Source organism: Parasteatoda tepidariorum, chromosome X2 (assembly GCF_043381705.1).
Source record: "Parasteatoda tepidariorum isolate YZ-2023 chromosome X2, CAS_Ptep_4.0, whole genome shotgun sequence".
NCBI lineage: Eukaryota > Metazoa > Arthropoda > Arachnida > Araneae > Theridiidae > Parasteatoda > Parasteatoda tepidariorum.
In genome coordinates this window covers 8,461,467-8,478,727 of record NC_092215.1, presented here as the reverse complement: position 1 = coordinate 8,478,727, position 17,261 = coordinate 8,461,467, and the positions used below count along the sequence as shown (strand labels likewise).

Below are 17,261 nucleotides of genomic sequence, written 5' to 3'. Positions count from 1 at the left end.
TGTGCTTTCTTATAGTAAAATCAATGCATAAAATGTTCTTCTATTGCCTACCATTGGCAGAGCTGTTGCATTGATATTTCTTCAGCAAAAAGCAGTCAGCATTGCATTTTACGAAATAAAGGTAATCTAGATTATTGGGATACGCTGCAAGTAATATATGTATATGCTAAGCAAGTAATAAATAAATTAATGACTTGTACCCCCGTCCTGAACATAACAAACATTTTAAATTGTTTTTTTTTTCCTTCTTGTCTTTTTTTTAAACCACGTTTTGATCTTATTAGCGATGGTCACTACAATTGCAAACTTCATTGTTGTTGTTGTTGATTTACGTCGCACTAGAGCTGCACTGCAAACTTCATAGTACTTCCAGATAAAAACAGTAGACCAAGGACTAGACTGTCAAAGCTGCAATTATGGGTGAGACTTAATGTATGAATTCAAAAGTGCTAAAACTGGCTATAACACAAATATAAAAAAGATTACATAAGTAAGGAATTATCTATTCATGGTTAAGATATGAAATGGGCTCATAAAATAGATCTGATAAAAATTGATTAAAAAAAAAAGGCCATTGCTTCAGGGAGTTAAATCAAAATTAGGATACAGGACATGCATATACCTAGAAAAGGTGTGGTACTAGCAAGTGAAAATCATACTTTTTCTTATAATCTTGATTGGTCTTTAAATTATATTTTAAAATTTTCTAGCTGTCTTAGCTATATATATACCTAATAAAACAAGAAAAAAAAATCTTTTTTTCTAATAAAATTCCACTTTTTTGTTAACATATTCCAGTTTGCAGGAATTGAAAAACACAAAAATGGCACTGTTTGTGGAAAATATCTATCACAAATGAATATATATTAATAATTAGTTAAAAATTTGGATTAATTTATAGACCTCATATTAATTTTCTAAAATAATTTAAAATATAACAAATTAACACCAATTTATACCTGAAGGTTACACAAACTGGAATGCAAAAAGGAGTTCTTGTCTAATACTAAAGACCAGCACACCTCTCCGGAATTAAAATCCACAGCTGTTATATTCCCATCAATCGTAGCAATGATAAGATATTTCCTGAAAATCACATATATATTACAAACAATTTCTCAAGAAGATAATATTATGCTCATCACTAGTGCTCAGATTTTGATGACTTAAAAAAATCGCAATAAATGCCATTAACTGCTGAGAGCGTAGATATACGTCTCGGCCAGATGAAGCTTTAACTGCTGCAGGCGTAGATATACGCTTTCCCGAAGTATGATGCTTTGCATTGCGCTGCTATAAATAGAGCTACACTCTCGACTTTGGAATGCAGTAAAATGACCTTGAAAGTGTTCGCGAATGCATTACCCTTGGCAAACAAAGAGTTAGCCTCTGGTATCCTTTGGCCAAGGTATTACCAATTTCGGAAGGGGGGAGGGAGAATGGGAAAAGGATGTGTTGGAAAAGTGATATCCAACACCCTCGACTTTGGAATGCAGTGAAATGACCTTGAAAATGTTTGCGAATGTATTACTCTTGGCAAACAAAAAGCCAGCCTCTGGTATCCATTGGCCAAGGTATTAGCAATTTCCGAGGGGGGGGAGGGGGAAAAGGAAAGTGATGTGTTGGAAAAATGATATCTTATTTATTGCTTGTGTGTTTTTATTTGAGTAAGCTTGGGTTTATTCTTCTTTCGCTTTCTTTTCCCGTGTGTATTTGGTGCTTTTTGTATTTTGGATGAATATGTCAGAAAGTGATGATAGTTTCAGGAATTATCATACAACAGCTAAGTTTTAACATCTTTAATATTGTATTTTTATTCCTTAATTTAAGTTTTGTATTTTCGTTTTCTTCTCTTGTGAAAGTAAACTGATTTTAAATTGCAAAGCGTGCATATTTCCCCATACCCACCAAAACACCGTGTAACAAAGCGCACTTGAGCAAAAAACGGTGGCACTGGGGAGTGAACCACGTAAATTTCACTCGGCAGGTAAGGGGTTAAAGCAAAAAATATCTTTACAAATACACTAATATTTAAGTAAAAATGTTAAATAGAAACATTATCTTCCGCCTTAAAATAGCTTTTATTTATTTCAAAACACATTAACCTATACAAGTTTTGTATCATTACAGTTATATGCTAAAATAAAGAAAGTTTATTGACTCTTGAACATTTTCTTTTTGTATATATTTGAACCCTTTAAGTCCCACTAATATTAATCTTTGTGAGTAAGTGTTCCACATTTTTTTTTATTCCTTTCAACTAGTTCATTCAACATTTTCCACTAGTTATATAACAAAGTACAGTGCAGAACCAGTTATCCGGAAATCAGAAAACCAGAAAACGAAATTCGATAAATTTTCCGACATTTTTAAAAAAATAACTTTTTTTCCTCATAAGATTTTAGGATTTTTCTTTCTTTTTTGAAAGATGTTTACCATACCATCATTTTAGAAATAATCATTACTGTATTACTTCATCGATTTTTCTTCTTTTTAAGATTATTTCCAAATATTTTTTTTTTTTAGTTGGGTTTAACAATAAAAAAAACGGCTTTTTGTAGCGATTCAGAAAACCGGAAAAATCAGTTATCCGGAATAGCGATGGTCCCGATCGTTCCGGATAATCGGTTCCCTACTGTACTAAATACCTAATTTTAATTAAAACTTCATATTGCATTGATCTTTCCATGAAATTTTGAAGTCCCAATGAGTTCTATTTTCACACAATCAATATTTTACAAATTGAATTAAGAATAGTTTTAACATATTTTATGTGGTTTTGCAACATCATTTTGAATAAGTTATGCATGATTTGCTTTCTTGACTTAGTTGTAATACTTTTTATGAGCACTAATTTTATTTTTTACTGATATGTATAGAAGAAGATGAGGCTTGACAACTGAACTTAAATAGTTGAAAAAAATAAAATAATGCTGGAAGTTTAAAGTTCCAAATTCAAACTTTTACAAAAAATTAGAAAATAATATTGAATATTAATATAATATTAATGAATATAATATTGAATAATAAAACATTTGCCAAAGTGAAAAATAGACATTACTTAATAGAGTAAAAACTTTTATACATTTTGATATTTTTATAATAATTTATTAATTAAAGAATTTATAAATGTAAAAAATACTATACCTAAAGAAAAAATAAAAATTAGAAAAAAGAATACCCCAGAAATTTTAAAAGAAATGCTCGTAAAGATAAAAAAAATTACTAAAATGGCAAATGTCATCAATATCAGCACATTACTAATAATAATATAAAACACATTATACAGTAGGGAACCGATTATCCGGAATGGTCGGGACCATCGCTTTCCGGATAACTGATTTTTCCGGTTTTCTGAATCGCTACAAAAAGTCGTTTTTTTTATTGTTAAACCCAACTAAAAAAAAAAAAATTGGAAATAATCTTAAAAATAAGAAAAAACGATGAAGTAATACACTAAAGATCATTTCCAAAATGATGGTAAGGTAAACATCGTTAAAAAAAGAAAGAAAAATCGTAAAATCTTATGAAGAAAAAAAAAATTTTTTTTTAAAATGGCGAGAAAATTTATAGAATTTTGTTCCGGTTTTTTGGTTTTCCGGTTTTCTGATTTCCGGATAACGGGTTCTGTACTGTAATATAAATACTATTAAAAAAACCATGTGACAGAATTTTTTCAGGCTAACTGCGACAAAACTCTCTAGCACTAATATCTTTCTGCAAGATACCTTTAATAAAGATAAACATATATGTTACTAATTTAAAATAACAAAAGCACTGTGGTTACAAAAATAAACTGTATGTATTTTTTATTCTGATATTATGAGTGACATTCTCGCATTTTGTTGGAAGGGGGACACACAAATTATTTCCTTTTTCGCATTTTGTAAACAATCATCACAACAAAAAAGGAATTGAAAATCATCAAATCCGCAATAGTAATTGTCGAAAAAAAGATCGACAGCAAAATCATGCAAATCGGACGCTTCATATGCATGTTTCATTTCGAGATTAGGTTGTTGTAATAAATAATATTGTATAAAAAATATCAGATTTAAAAACTATGGAGAAAACAATAGAAATAACTGCCAAAAATTCGATAGAATTATTGCCTTAAAAATTAAACACTCAAATGCACAATTCGAATTTTATATTTTGTTTGAAATATATCAGGATATTCAAAATCCACATAAAAATCAATATCAATAACTGCCGAAAATACAATCGAAATATTACATCGATTTATGATAATATCGGAGTAAATTGAAAGGGTCAAAAAGTGTTTATTTAAATGCATGGTTCAAATATTACATTCAATTTCTGCAAAAAAGAAAAGTAATTTTTTTAACTTTTCAATAGAAAAATCTTTCTGCAAGAACTCTGTAACCTTCTGTGACAATGTTGCTGGGATTCTGCTACAGGGTATAAGAACCAATTATTTTAACAGTCAGGGAGGGTTGGATGCTTCACATTTTTGAATTTCACAGCCTTAAGCATAGCAGAAACAAAATCAATTCACAGTTTTATGGTTACGGATTCGACTTTTATATAACATGGCCCTTAACTTTGAAGACCATACCCGAAAAATTGAATGCAGAAATAGTTATGCAAAAGCTGTACATTGTTCTAAAAATGTAATTTAGACTCAATATGAATATCTGAAATTAATCCCTTTCTCTCGAGGTGAGTAGTAATCTATCTAGAAATTAGGTGAGGGAGAGGGAAGAAAGCATACCCGACACATTTATTACGATATTATGACTCATAAGGTATAAATTGCACATTTAATTGATCACCTTTTGCTCTACTTAATTTGTGCTGATTGCATTGTGAATCCAAGTTGTTTTTCAATTAGTTTCTTTCACTCATGCAGATTTAAAAATTCTGATTTTTATTACAACATTAAATCTTGCATTTCAATGATTTACAGGAGCACTTACTCGTGCCGATTTCACAGCAAATTTAAAAAATATTTTTGAATTGTTATTGCAATTATTGTGATGCTTTTCCCTGTGATTTTTACGATCTTGTTACTTTAACTACGATGTTAATACCACATGTGAAAACTATGATGTTAACACAACACGTGAGTTTATAATCTTGAGTTTAAATAATCACTATTTGATAAAATTTATTTATGCATATTTCATTGTAAACACAATTTTTTTCGCCGTTTCGGTAGTTTGCACCATGCATTTGTGCGTAGTATTTAGAGTCCTGATATTTTAATATAGGGTGACCTGGGGTAATTCCTGATCAAAAAACGCAAACATCTATTTTGTGACAAAAACTATTCAAAATGGAATTTTAATATTTACTGGAAGTTTGAGGCTATATGAGATGAGTCCAATGCCACCTTCTTTTGTTTGAAAATCTAATTAGAATTTAAAAGATTTTAAATTTTTAGTGATCAGGAATTACCCCTGGTCTTGATCATTTCTGAGGTATTTCCTGATCACTTCTGGGGTAATTTCTGATCACAAGTTTTTATTGTAAAGGGGCTGTTAAAAAATAATTATATAATGTTAATTAACAAATAAGACATCAAGATCAAACAAATATGTCAAAAAGATATGTTTAAGCAGCTAATAAAACAATTTATTTAAAAGCAAGAAGAACGATTAACACTTTAAATTTTCAAAAATCTTTGCATCGTGCCATACATTTTAGGCAATCAGCCAACTCATTCTCATGTTCTTCTGAAATATAAGAGAGTTCCCACATGGGTTACTTTTGCTGGATTTTTTAACTTCATTAAGGGAAAGTGTAAAGTTAAGTAAGGTATGTCAACAGCTCTGGCAGCAGCTCTCACACTGAAATTTTCATTTTCAATCATTAAAAGAAATTCACTAATTTTGTTTTCTAGAAGCTTAGTATCCTTTTTAGGCTTATAATTTCTCACCATATTTATACTAGGCTAATTTATAAACTTAAAAATTATTCTAACGATGTACACACATAAAATTAAGATAGAAGCAAGGTAAGACAAACCAGAAATGGTGCAAATCAGAATACAGTCTTGTATACAGTTAAAAACAAATTTTGTGATGACAGTTAAAATATATTTTATAGTTGTTCCACTTAATAAATATGAACTGTTATTTAAGAAAAGACAATTAGCTATTTATTAGCTATTTTATATACTATTTATAAGAAGAAATGACAATGATCAGGAATTACCCCAGTGATCAATAATTACCCCATCTGTAGGGGGCAACATTTGATATAGTTTCCTATAATCAATTATAATGTTTACAGTAGATGTGAAACAATTAAACAAAAGCTTACACTACTTTTACATCAAAGAAAAAGGAAGTGACTCAAAATATTTATTATTAAGAGAAGGAGGGGGATCTTTGCAGAAATGTGCACGTTTTGAAACCCATCTTTGAAATGGAAAATACAGAAAGCAGTTTAAAAGAAACTTATTTTGTTAGATTAAACAAAAAATTATTATTAAGTAAATGTAGTTACACTTTAGTAAAGTGTACAAGCATTCTTGTCCATGTCTTAAATTTAAATTTTTTTTTTTTTTTAAATAAAACTTAGGTGATCATTATTTACCCCAGAAACAGAGTGATCGTGAACTACCCCGGGTCACCCTAATGTTTTTGCACCATGAAAAATTTAAAAACTTGAGGAAAATTCAAGTTTTTAAACTGCTTATTGCACTGTTTGTAAATCTATTTATCTTATTTTTTGGGGAGAAAACTAAAAAGAAAATGCTTATTTTTAAAATCTCTTATAATTCAAGAAATAGAAATTATATCTGAAAAATAATAGTAAATAAACATAGAATTTTATTTTGTATATAATGGATTTGTTTTAATATTTGTTTTAACATTCTAAATTTTCTTTAATAGTTTTTTTTCTCAAAAAGTTTAAGTTTTCTTTTTTTTAAATTTTTAAATAAATTGAAATCATTAAAAGTATTTAATTTTCTGTAAATATGTTATTAAGTTTACTTTAAAAAAACTAATGTTTAGATAAAAATTATCATATTTGCTAACATGACTAAATATGCGTTTGTCCCTTCGTTAATCCACCTGCTGTGCAAGTGGCCCTTCACTGAAAAAGGTTTTGCACCCCTACGTTAGAGTTCTAAGCACTAATTTTTTTATTAGCAAACTTAATAACATATTTGCAGAAAACTAAATACTTTCAATTATTTGAATTTATTTAAAAATAAAAAAAACTGATACTTCTTTAAAAAAAAAACTTTTTGCATTTTTCACAATAATTAATTTATCCAAAAAAAAAAACCCATATGGTGTTAAATCTAACCAAAGAAAAAAAAACTGTAGAGGTTACAGAATGAAAGTGCAAATATATATATATACGCATGTTGTAGTTTATTTACGTTGCACTAGAGCTGCACAATGGGCTATTGGCAAACAGTCTCGGAAACATCCCTAAGGATGATCCCTGCTTTGGTTGCCCAACAAGTTGCGCACAAAGAATTTCATTGAGTAACATAAATTTGAATAAAATATTTTTATTAAAAAAAATTTATAATGTTTAAAAAAAAAACCAAAAATTACAACAAATCCAATATAGTACAAAATAAAATTCACATTATTTTTCCGATATTATTTCTATTTCTTGAATTATTAGAGCAGGGTGGCCACTCAAATCAGATTTTAAATTTCCCTGATTTTTCCAGGTTTTCCAGATAAAAATCTTAAAATTTCCAGGTTTTTGTTTCTTTTTTTCTTATAAAGTATAGGATGTGTACAAGAAAAGTGTCTATATTATAAAATATTTTATTCAAAATGTTATTTTTTTAACATATCATCTTGAAAAAAATAAATTTTTATTTTGACAATTTTCAAGATTTTTAATTTATTTTTTAATGTTTTGGCACAAAATTTTGAATCAAAAATCATATATTGACCAACAAAGGAGCCTTTTTTGTTTAAAATTAAAATATGTTATAAGAGGTTAAAATGAAATAGAAAAAATTATGCAACAATTGTAACAATTTGTCGACAAACATTGCTGTTAGTGATTGAAAAAAATGTGTGATTGGTTGGTTTGCTCAGAAAAAATAATTCACAGATTTCTTTGAATAGGAGTAGAAAAGCTTTCAGAAAAAGAGTGCGATATAAAATCTATTATCATAAAATTATAACCAACTAATTTTTGGAGAATTTTATAAAGTTAAAAATACAAAAACATTTTGTCAAAATAGAGAAAAAAAATAACCACCAAAGCATCGGAACAAACTTGAGCCATAAATGGATTTAGCCCAAGGACAGAATTTAAAAACAGAAGCTAATATCCTAATCCCTTTTTCCACCAGAATCTTACCTAAATTTTCCTAAATTCCCATAGCGGTCAAAAGTTTCCACATTTGTTTAGCAACCGTGGAAGAATTTTATATGGCATTCTAGTTTAACAGAACTATAATGGAGCAAATTTTGATGCAAGCAAAGTATCGCTAAGTTGATGATATTTCAACTGTTTGGCGATACATTTCCGTTTAAAAAAAGTGGGTATAATGGATGAAATAATTTAAATTAAGAAAATTAGCAAATAATTTAAATTAGTGAAATTAAAAAAATTATCAAAGAAAAATTTCCAGCTTTTCTTTAAAATTCCCTGATTTTTCCAGGTTTTTATCCAAATTTCCCTGATATTTCCAGGTTTTTTCCAGCATAAAAAAATTTCCTGATAATTCCAGGTTTTCAAGGTTTTCCAGGTGGGTGGCCACCCTGTAGAGGTTTTAAGAATTTTAAATGTAAAACATTTCCTTAAAAAAATTTTACCTAAGCTCAAAAATTTAAAACAAAATAAATTACAAATAGTAATCAGCGTAAAAACTAGAGTTATGCTCTTTTCAAAATTTTCATGGTTCAATAATATTGCATTAATATATAGAGATTTTAAATACCATGTACAAATGCATGGTGCCAACCACCAAAACTAAGAAAAATAACTTATATATATGATGAAATGAACAGAAATAAATTGTATAAAATAAAAATGATTTAAATTCGCATTTAGAAATTTGCATTTTGTATTAACACTGTAGTTAAAGTAATGCGATTGCAAAAGTCAAAGAAAAGCATTGCAAATATTAAAAAAATAATAATTACATTTACGATGAAATTAGCATGTGTAAAGTTTGCCAATAATTAATCATTGAAAAGCGTAATTTAAAATTCACATGTCGAAATAAAAACCAGAATTTTTCAAACTATTGCAGAAAGTGCCAAATAAAATATTGAAAAGCAATTTAGATTTACAATGCAATCAACACAAATTAAGTACAGCAAAAAGTGATAAATTAAATGAGAAATTTATAACTCACAACAAGTCATAATAAATGCATTGATAATTTATAACCAATGTGGAAATTTCTAGTTGCCAAAAAAACTATCAATACGTCACTTAGATTAATGCTGAAATTAGAAAAACAGAACACATCAAAAAGGGATTATTTAAAAGGGCGATTTGAAATTTGTGAGTCATAATAACATAGTAATAAAAATATGGGATTTTGAAAATCACCTAGAAAAACGTCGTTTGAAAAAAGACTAAATTATGATAAATAAAGCACCTCGAAAAGTGATAAATTAGATCTGAGATTTATAACTCACAAGTCGTAATAAATGTATCAGGAATTTATATAAACCACATGGAAATTAGTAATTATTAATGCCAAAATAAGATGTAAACATCATTTGGATTTATGATGAAATTGGAAAAAAACAATACTCATAAAAAAAAAAGTTTTTTAAATGGGCGATTTGAAATTTGTGAGTCGTAATAACATCGCTATAAAAACATGGGATTTTCAAAATCACATAGAAAAACATACTAACGATGTATTTCATCCTTTGAAAAAAGATGAATTTTGCACAAATAAAACGTGTTAAAAAGTGATCAGTTACACAGGCCATGAGTGAGTTATAATTCAAGAGTAACATGAAAATTAGTAGTCATAAATACCAAAAAATGATCGAAACGTCACTTGGATTTGATGAAATAGGCAAAAGCGAAGCTTGTCAAAAGGTGATTATTTAATAGGGCGATTAGAACCTGCGCATTGTAATAATATTGTAATAAAAATTCTGGACACATCACATAAAAATCACATTGTAAAGTAACAATAACTGATTTAAAAAAATCATTTATATTTATGATGAAATCGGTACAAATAAAGAATGCCAAAAAGTGAAAAAATTAGATGTGATTCATAACTCGCAAATTGTAACAAATGTATCGGAAGCTAAGAAACAGCATAAAAATTGGTTGTTATAAATGCCAAAAAACAATAGAAACGTCACTAGGATTTAGGATGAAATCGGCAAAAGTGACTCAAACTCGAAATTCGCATATTGTAATATCGTAATAAAAAAATTGTGTCTTTCAAATCCATGTGGAATTTCATAGCAATAACCAATGAAAATGTGATGAGAAATAACATAGATTTACAATAGAATTGGTGCAAATTGAACACATTAAAAAGTGATGACTCAAATGTACAATCCAAAATTTTCCACTTTTTTTAAAACTTTTCTAAAATTTCATATTGTATTCAAAAGCTCTCACAGGCCACACATCAACAGTCGGCAAACCGCAGGTTGTACATCCCTAATTTACACTATTTAAAATTCATACATGGTGATTCATATTCAAGCTATTTAAAAATCACACATCATAATTTGTATTTACACCATTTAGAAATAAATATTGCAATTATTATTAACAAAATTTAAGAATCACACAATTTGTATTCACCTTATTTAAAATAGTTTCATTTGAATTATGGTTCGGAAAATTTGGTAACATTGCAATTAAGGAATACAGTGAGGATTTTTTAAAATTTTCATAACTTGTTAAAATTACCATGGTAATTCCAAGTAAGCCCTGCAAGAGCTGAAAGAAGCCTTCCTTTCATGAATAGAAAATAGGCCTAGCAAATTTAGTGTTACTGAATAATTAGTAATTCTTCACAATTTTAATAATTAGCCAAGATGTATCAGTGTTTTCACTACAGTGCGAGAACGTGAGAATCTCGCATATTTTTTTCTTTTCTCGCTTTAAAAAATGATTACCGCGAGAAATTCGCCCATTCTATAAATCAATTTCAAAATTCGCGAATTTTTCGCATTTTGGAAAAAGCTTCGAATTACACCATTTAGAATAAAATCCGTTTCATTTTTCTTACTGGATCTTTCATTATTTTCAACATCTGCCCCATTATCTAGCTTCCCTATTTACCAGTATTGTTCAGAACCTTTTCGAACAACAGAACACAACCACGGAACCCCTTTAAGAACACATTTCTTTGCAACCACGCGTTTACCGTAGGTAAGGTTTCTTCATGTAAGACGTTCAAATTTTTTATGCACTTATGCAAGATGGACAAATACCTTGTAAAGGCAAAATCTTCTATGATGATGCATCAAAAATATTCAATGCTTTGAAAAGTTGAAGACGTTAAAAATGTATTATAATTAAAAAAATGATTTTTTTTTCAAGAGTTTTTGTGTTTTTTTTAGAAATCTCACTTAACTTTTTGAAATCTCACCCTGTTTTTGAGAAAGGGTGAGAAATTCTCACCCATTTTTTTTCTATGATGAAAACACTGATGTATGCAGGTTTATTTTGCAAAGGGGAAGATTACCTCAATTAGCGGCAAAATATTCACCAAGTCTTGATAACTTCCTGACAGGGGCTTGCGAGAAACTAAAAAAAGAACATTACAGATGGGGATCAACTCAGTCAGGAGCATAACTCAACGCAAATCTCGGGGAAACCTCGACATTATTTTTTTCAAATTAAAAAATTTGCACGTTTAAAATACATTTGGCGCCTTGCAATACTGGTTAGGGCAACCGATCAAGATACGGAAATATCGCCGTGCAAATCTTAACAAAATAGCGAACAAGTTAGAAAATATTGAAACTTCTTTAGAAAAGCCCAGAGAGTTGCAAAGCCATATCTTTTAAAATGCCTACAACATATATGAATAAAGAAATAAAAAAGACAGCACTAGAACCGCAACATAAATAGAACGTAAGTAAGTCGTATGATACTATTAGAACGTTTCTATGTAGCTCTTCGCAGCAGAAAACATAGCACACATTATAAAAAGTTTAGCGAAATTTTTATTATGAAAACAGTTTGAAAGATGATATATTATTATGCATATTATATATGATTACAATTTTATTAAGTTGGAATTGATACCTTTCAGAACAAGTTTCATGCTGTGTATTCACTGGTTTGACAGACGATAATTTATCTCCTAAAGAAAATCCGTGTAGTCTTAGTAATGAAAAAATAAAAAAGAAATTAAAAGTCCTCAATATTCCCCACATATCAATGAATTTCAATTTATTCGAACCATACTTAGGACTATTATTTAAAAACAGAAATAGAATAAGAGATTTCAAATAAAGTGCGGTGATTTGTTTATTATGTTGTCGTGTAATTGCATACTGTTGCCAGATCAAAAATACTCATTTTCTTAATATTTATTAAAGGTTCTAGGCGTCTGTAGCCGAGTGGTTTATCTTTTTAAGGAATTATTTTCACTGTAAGCAGTACACGCACTTCCGGTCCTTGTTCTAAAAATTAAAAATTGCTTAGTTTTCTTGCACGGAGCCCTCTCTAAGTTGTTTTGACGCCATGCAGTTTGATAATAAATTGAAAAATTTTAATCGGTTTTCATCAGAGAAGAATGGAATTATATTTTTTTTTACTTTTTTTGTGTCCCGCAGTGATCGTTAAGACACGGTTCCCAGCAGATCACAGAAATCAAGCATCACTGGCTGCTGTCAGTGTGCGGGTGGATGACCACTTGGATTAGTCTGTGTAGGGACAGAGGGTGTGCGGTATTGGTCCTCGTTAAGCTGTTCTACCGTAAAATTCTCGACTTCGCGTTCAGGTCGCACGGCTACCGAAGCCGGGGGTAACATCCCCTCTGAAGAGGATCAAAATTGTGATGGCATGTCTTCGGATCATCCTCAGGGATGTTTCCCAGACCGCCACCAATAGCCCATTGTGCAGCTCTAGTGCGACGTAAATGAACTACAACAACTACTTTTTTTTTGTTGTAAATGAATAGTCTTTTCTACACTATGATGCACTGCATTCACTTTACTGCATATTCTCCGGGTAATTGCCTATTTTCAGGTGTATTTTGAAGCCATTTGGCTCACAAATGATCATTGTGTTTTGAGGCTCCCTTGGATAGTATTTCTTGTATACGTGTATTTGCTATCTGATTTATTAATTATGTTTAAGAAAAAGAATTGTCATTTGAAAAAAGGAATCGTTATAAAACACTTCTTACCGTGTCAACAATGTATGATGGTGCACAGCTAAAAACAAGAACAAACAGTAATAAACAAATAAAATGGGGCCCAATCAGGACTGCCAAAAAAGCGAGTTCTCTCTAAATCTATTAACCACATTACCTTTTTTACCAATACATAAATTAATATCTAAAATAAATTTTCATTTCAAACTAACCAGAATTTCTTAATATCATTAATATCTTATGAAATGCATCAGATTTGAGCTCAGAAATTACATGATTTATTTCTTTTATTAAAAGCAAAATTATAGTTCAACAGCTACAGCTGTTGAATTATAATTTTGCGATATTTAATTTTATATAATTTTGCGTATATAATATTGCGATATAGTTTTGGAATATAATTTTGCGATATTTTCAACAGCTATAGCTGTTGAAAATATTGCTTCGCAGAATAAGCAGCTGTATATTTTCTTACCGGAATAGTAGAGGAGATCAAGAGCTCGAGATTGTGTTTGTTCAAATTCAAATGTTTTTGTTTGAATTCAAATGTTTTGAAAGAAAATTTTTTTTAATGCATAATATTTTCCTAGTCTGCAACAACAATTTCATCAAAATCACATTTTCATCAAATTAAAAAATCATATGAAATATACATTTAAAGATTAGAGAATTTGATTGGGGCATTTAAAGTAAACTGATCAAATCACATTTATTTAGAATGTTTGTTAAGTTTGTGAAAATCGTGACTAATCTTATTATTGTTCAAGATTTCAACGTTTTCTTTTTGTAGTCAGACTTTCTATTAGAAATATTTAAAATATTGATAAAAAATTATTATTAGATAAATAATAAAGACTACAGGTTAAAATTACGAAGTGAATCTATCGAAAAATCAACCATTAAACTTTTGTAAAGTTATCAAAGTTTGGGTTCAAAAGTGCCGTATAGCGGAACTGATTAAAAAGCGTGAATAACATACATCTATGATGGCCAAATGGCCATTTTTGTTCTCTCAATACACCCGACTCGCAATTGCGTTCACGCGCAAATGCTATTGGCACATGCACACGCGTTGTTTTCAACTATTGGGTCTGTTCAACGACACGGAACTTTCGGAGCAGGGTCTAAATCTATTTTTCATTTGGGAAGTTTATCGTTTAACTGTTTTTAACCGTTGAATGCTTGATCGGAGAAACGGTACTTAATAAAAAAATTTAATTATCTAAGTCACTTTAGAAATTTAGCCTAAGTCAAAAACCGTGGAAAAAGCTAAAATGAAGCAAGTTCAAAAGTTAATCAAGGACGGGTTTGCTAATGGTATAAACCGCCCATAGTTGTCAAAATATGGTCTCCTAAAGATTTTCCTTCACTGTCATTTCTGTTAAATAAGCTGGAGGCCATGTTGATTTCAAAATTCCGTAAGAGTTTATTCTGCTGTTGTTGTTGTTGTTAATTTACGTCGCACTAGAGCTGCACAATGGGCTATTGGCGACGGTCTGGGAAATATCCCGGAGGATGATCCGAAGACAAGCCATCACAATTTTGATCCTCTGCGGAGGGGATGGCACCCCCGCTTCGGTAGCCCGACGACCTGCGCGCGAAGTCGAGCACTGTACGGTAGCACAGTTTAACTAGGACCAATACCGCACACCCCTCGGTCCCTACGCAGACTGATCGAAGTGGTCACCCACCCGCACATTGACCGTAGCCACTGATGCTTGACTTCTGTGATCTGCTGGGAACCGTGTCTTAACGATCAGTCCACTGCGGGACTGAATTTTTTTTTTTAATTCTGAAAATGCGTCGCTCAATGTGCACTCTAGCTGTGGAAATAATCCTTGACTGAGACTCTTCACGATCAGACAACTGACTTTTGCGTTTGGTAGAAACAGGGATAACAATGCTAGCACTCCTTAAACCAACTTCTTTAATTCTGAACCCTCTGTCAGCTAGTATCTTGTCCCCACTTTTAACCAGATCCAAGATGCCAGAGTCAATCGTTATTTCTTTGTCAGAGTGTCTTCCTCCAAACAATTTTGACAAAAATATTATACCTGCTTCAGGGCTACAAACAAATTAAAAATTTAACAGTGTTATGGTGCTTGTAATCGGAGTCAGTATGACTCCGAGCATTTTATATATGAGGTGTGCCAGTAAAGATCTCGGAACAGTTTATAACGCAAGTAATATTTTCAAGCAGTTTATGCTGAAAACATTGAGATATGATGGTAGGCATGTGAGATGGCCAGGTAATACGAGAAGATAGAGTGATACACATTTTTTCTATCCACTCTCTAAATATTTTGCTCACAGTAGCAGAGTCAAATTCAAACCTATAGTCAAGATCTTGCTCAATAAGGCCAAGCCTTAGTTTCATAGAGAAGATGAGCAGTGTTCCTCACAAGAAAGCTTTGTCCTTACGGCTAGTTTCCATACAGTGGTCAACCACTGCAATAGAGCACAGAATAAAGCTATTCTTTTCAGTTTCGTGTAAAAATTCCGCGGTTTCTCAATGCTCAAAATGTTGTCCGAGGACGAATTTCTCAACCTTTCATACTGAAAAACCTTTCGCATTAAGTTGAGGGTTATTTCTTTATTGTCATCGATATCCTTTTCCAACTTATCAATATCTTTTATGGACAGTTCCGTCATTGTTGAAAATGATCTTGTAACTGCCACGGAACTATCAGAAGCTTGATCTATATGAAAATAAAATGCATTCTTTAAAAACAGAAAACACTTTTGAAAGTAAAGTACAGAACTTTTTATCAGGAATCCAAAAAATAGGGGGAAATTTTGCCTTGTTTTCCCGCTATTTTGAACAAGTACGATTAAGGCAAAATACAGAATTTCCAGACATTCTTCATTCTCTCATTCTTAAAATTGAATTGAGGGAAAGACATGGGATCATTGATTTAAAAGAGGAAAATGCGGCACACATGCCTATTCCCTATATATTGTATTTTCCTCTTGCTGGAAGGGCAATACAAAATATTCATTGCTATACTTAACAGTATAAATATAATAAAGTAAAAAAAACTGAAGTGGAAATATAATTAAAATACGGAAATGGCGATAATTTTAATTAATAATTAAGTAGGAATTTAATTAGCTGTACAGTAGGAAACGTTTAATCCAGTTTCCAGGAAAAACTTTGCTCGCCATTTTGAACTAGAAAGACTGAGTAGATGGAAAGGTAGGGAATTTAACCTCTTTTCAAAGTGACCAAGTTTATCACCAACCTCTATGTCTGATATCCTATGGAGTTCCCATGAAATCCGAAAATTACATAATTTTTCTCTAACAATATTTTCATTTTATTATACTTAAAATAAAAAACATGTTTGCAAACATATGTTGATTGAATATGATTCTGAAATATGCAACAGCAAAATAGGGTAAATTTTGCAAGTTGGTTGTCAATACAATATTTCAAAATCCATACGGTACAAACATATTTAGAAATTCTGACTAAGTTCTAGGAAATGATATTATTTTTAATTAAGTTATCACGTAAGATAGTGAAGCATAGCATTTGTGCCACAGATTGGCAGCACATGAATTAAATGCATTAATTTTAAGAATAAATTCAAATCTAAATAAGTGTTAAAGAACAATATTTAACACATTAACTGTTAACTATTAAGTTCAGTGTACTATCTGCTTACTATCTAACAAAGTAAACCTGCTTCTCACATGATATTTCTGGCTATTCTCGGCTTGGTAATTATTGGCCAAGTAGTGTTCGTTAAAAAGTTAACTAGGAAAATTTAGTTATTGGCACTGTCAAGGCATTATGTCTAACACAAATTTAATGAGACGTAACTCAAACAAAATTAATATGCTTATTAGACACATGATGCAACAATTCCAAGATTAAAAGTTTAACTACATAACAATACAAAAGTGTTCATTAATTTATCATAGAACATTTCATTCTTAATATCAAGCAAATAAAACCTTATCATATATATATATATATATA

At 30.3% G+C, this 17,261-nt stretch overlaps 1 protein-coding gene across 3 annotated transcripts in view; it reads right to left on the bottom strand.

The window, feature by feature from the left end:
- LOC107452344 (pancreatic eIF-2alpha kinase) overlaps positions 1-17,261 on the bottom strand; it is a 72,548-nt gene that overhangs the window by 52,166 nt on the left and 3,121 nt on the right. The window contains exons 1-2 of one of the 3 annotated variants that reach the window (XM_043049480.2): positions 12,202-12,458; positions 960-1,086 (exon numbers count right to left, since the gene is read on the bottom strand). In XM_043049480.2, the coding sequence (XP_042905414.1) occupies positions 960-1,086; positions 12,202-12,332 (258 nt within the window). In that variant the 5' untranslated portion in view covers positions 12,333-12,458. Of the gene's footprint in view, positions 1-959; positions 1,087-12,201; positions 12,459-17,261 lie in introns of those variants that run through there. The other 2 variants (XM_016068800.4, XM_043049481.2) reach the window with 2 other exon arrangements.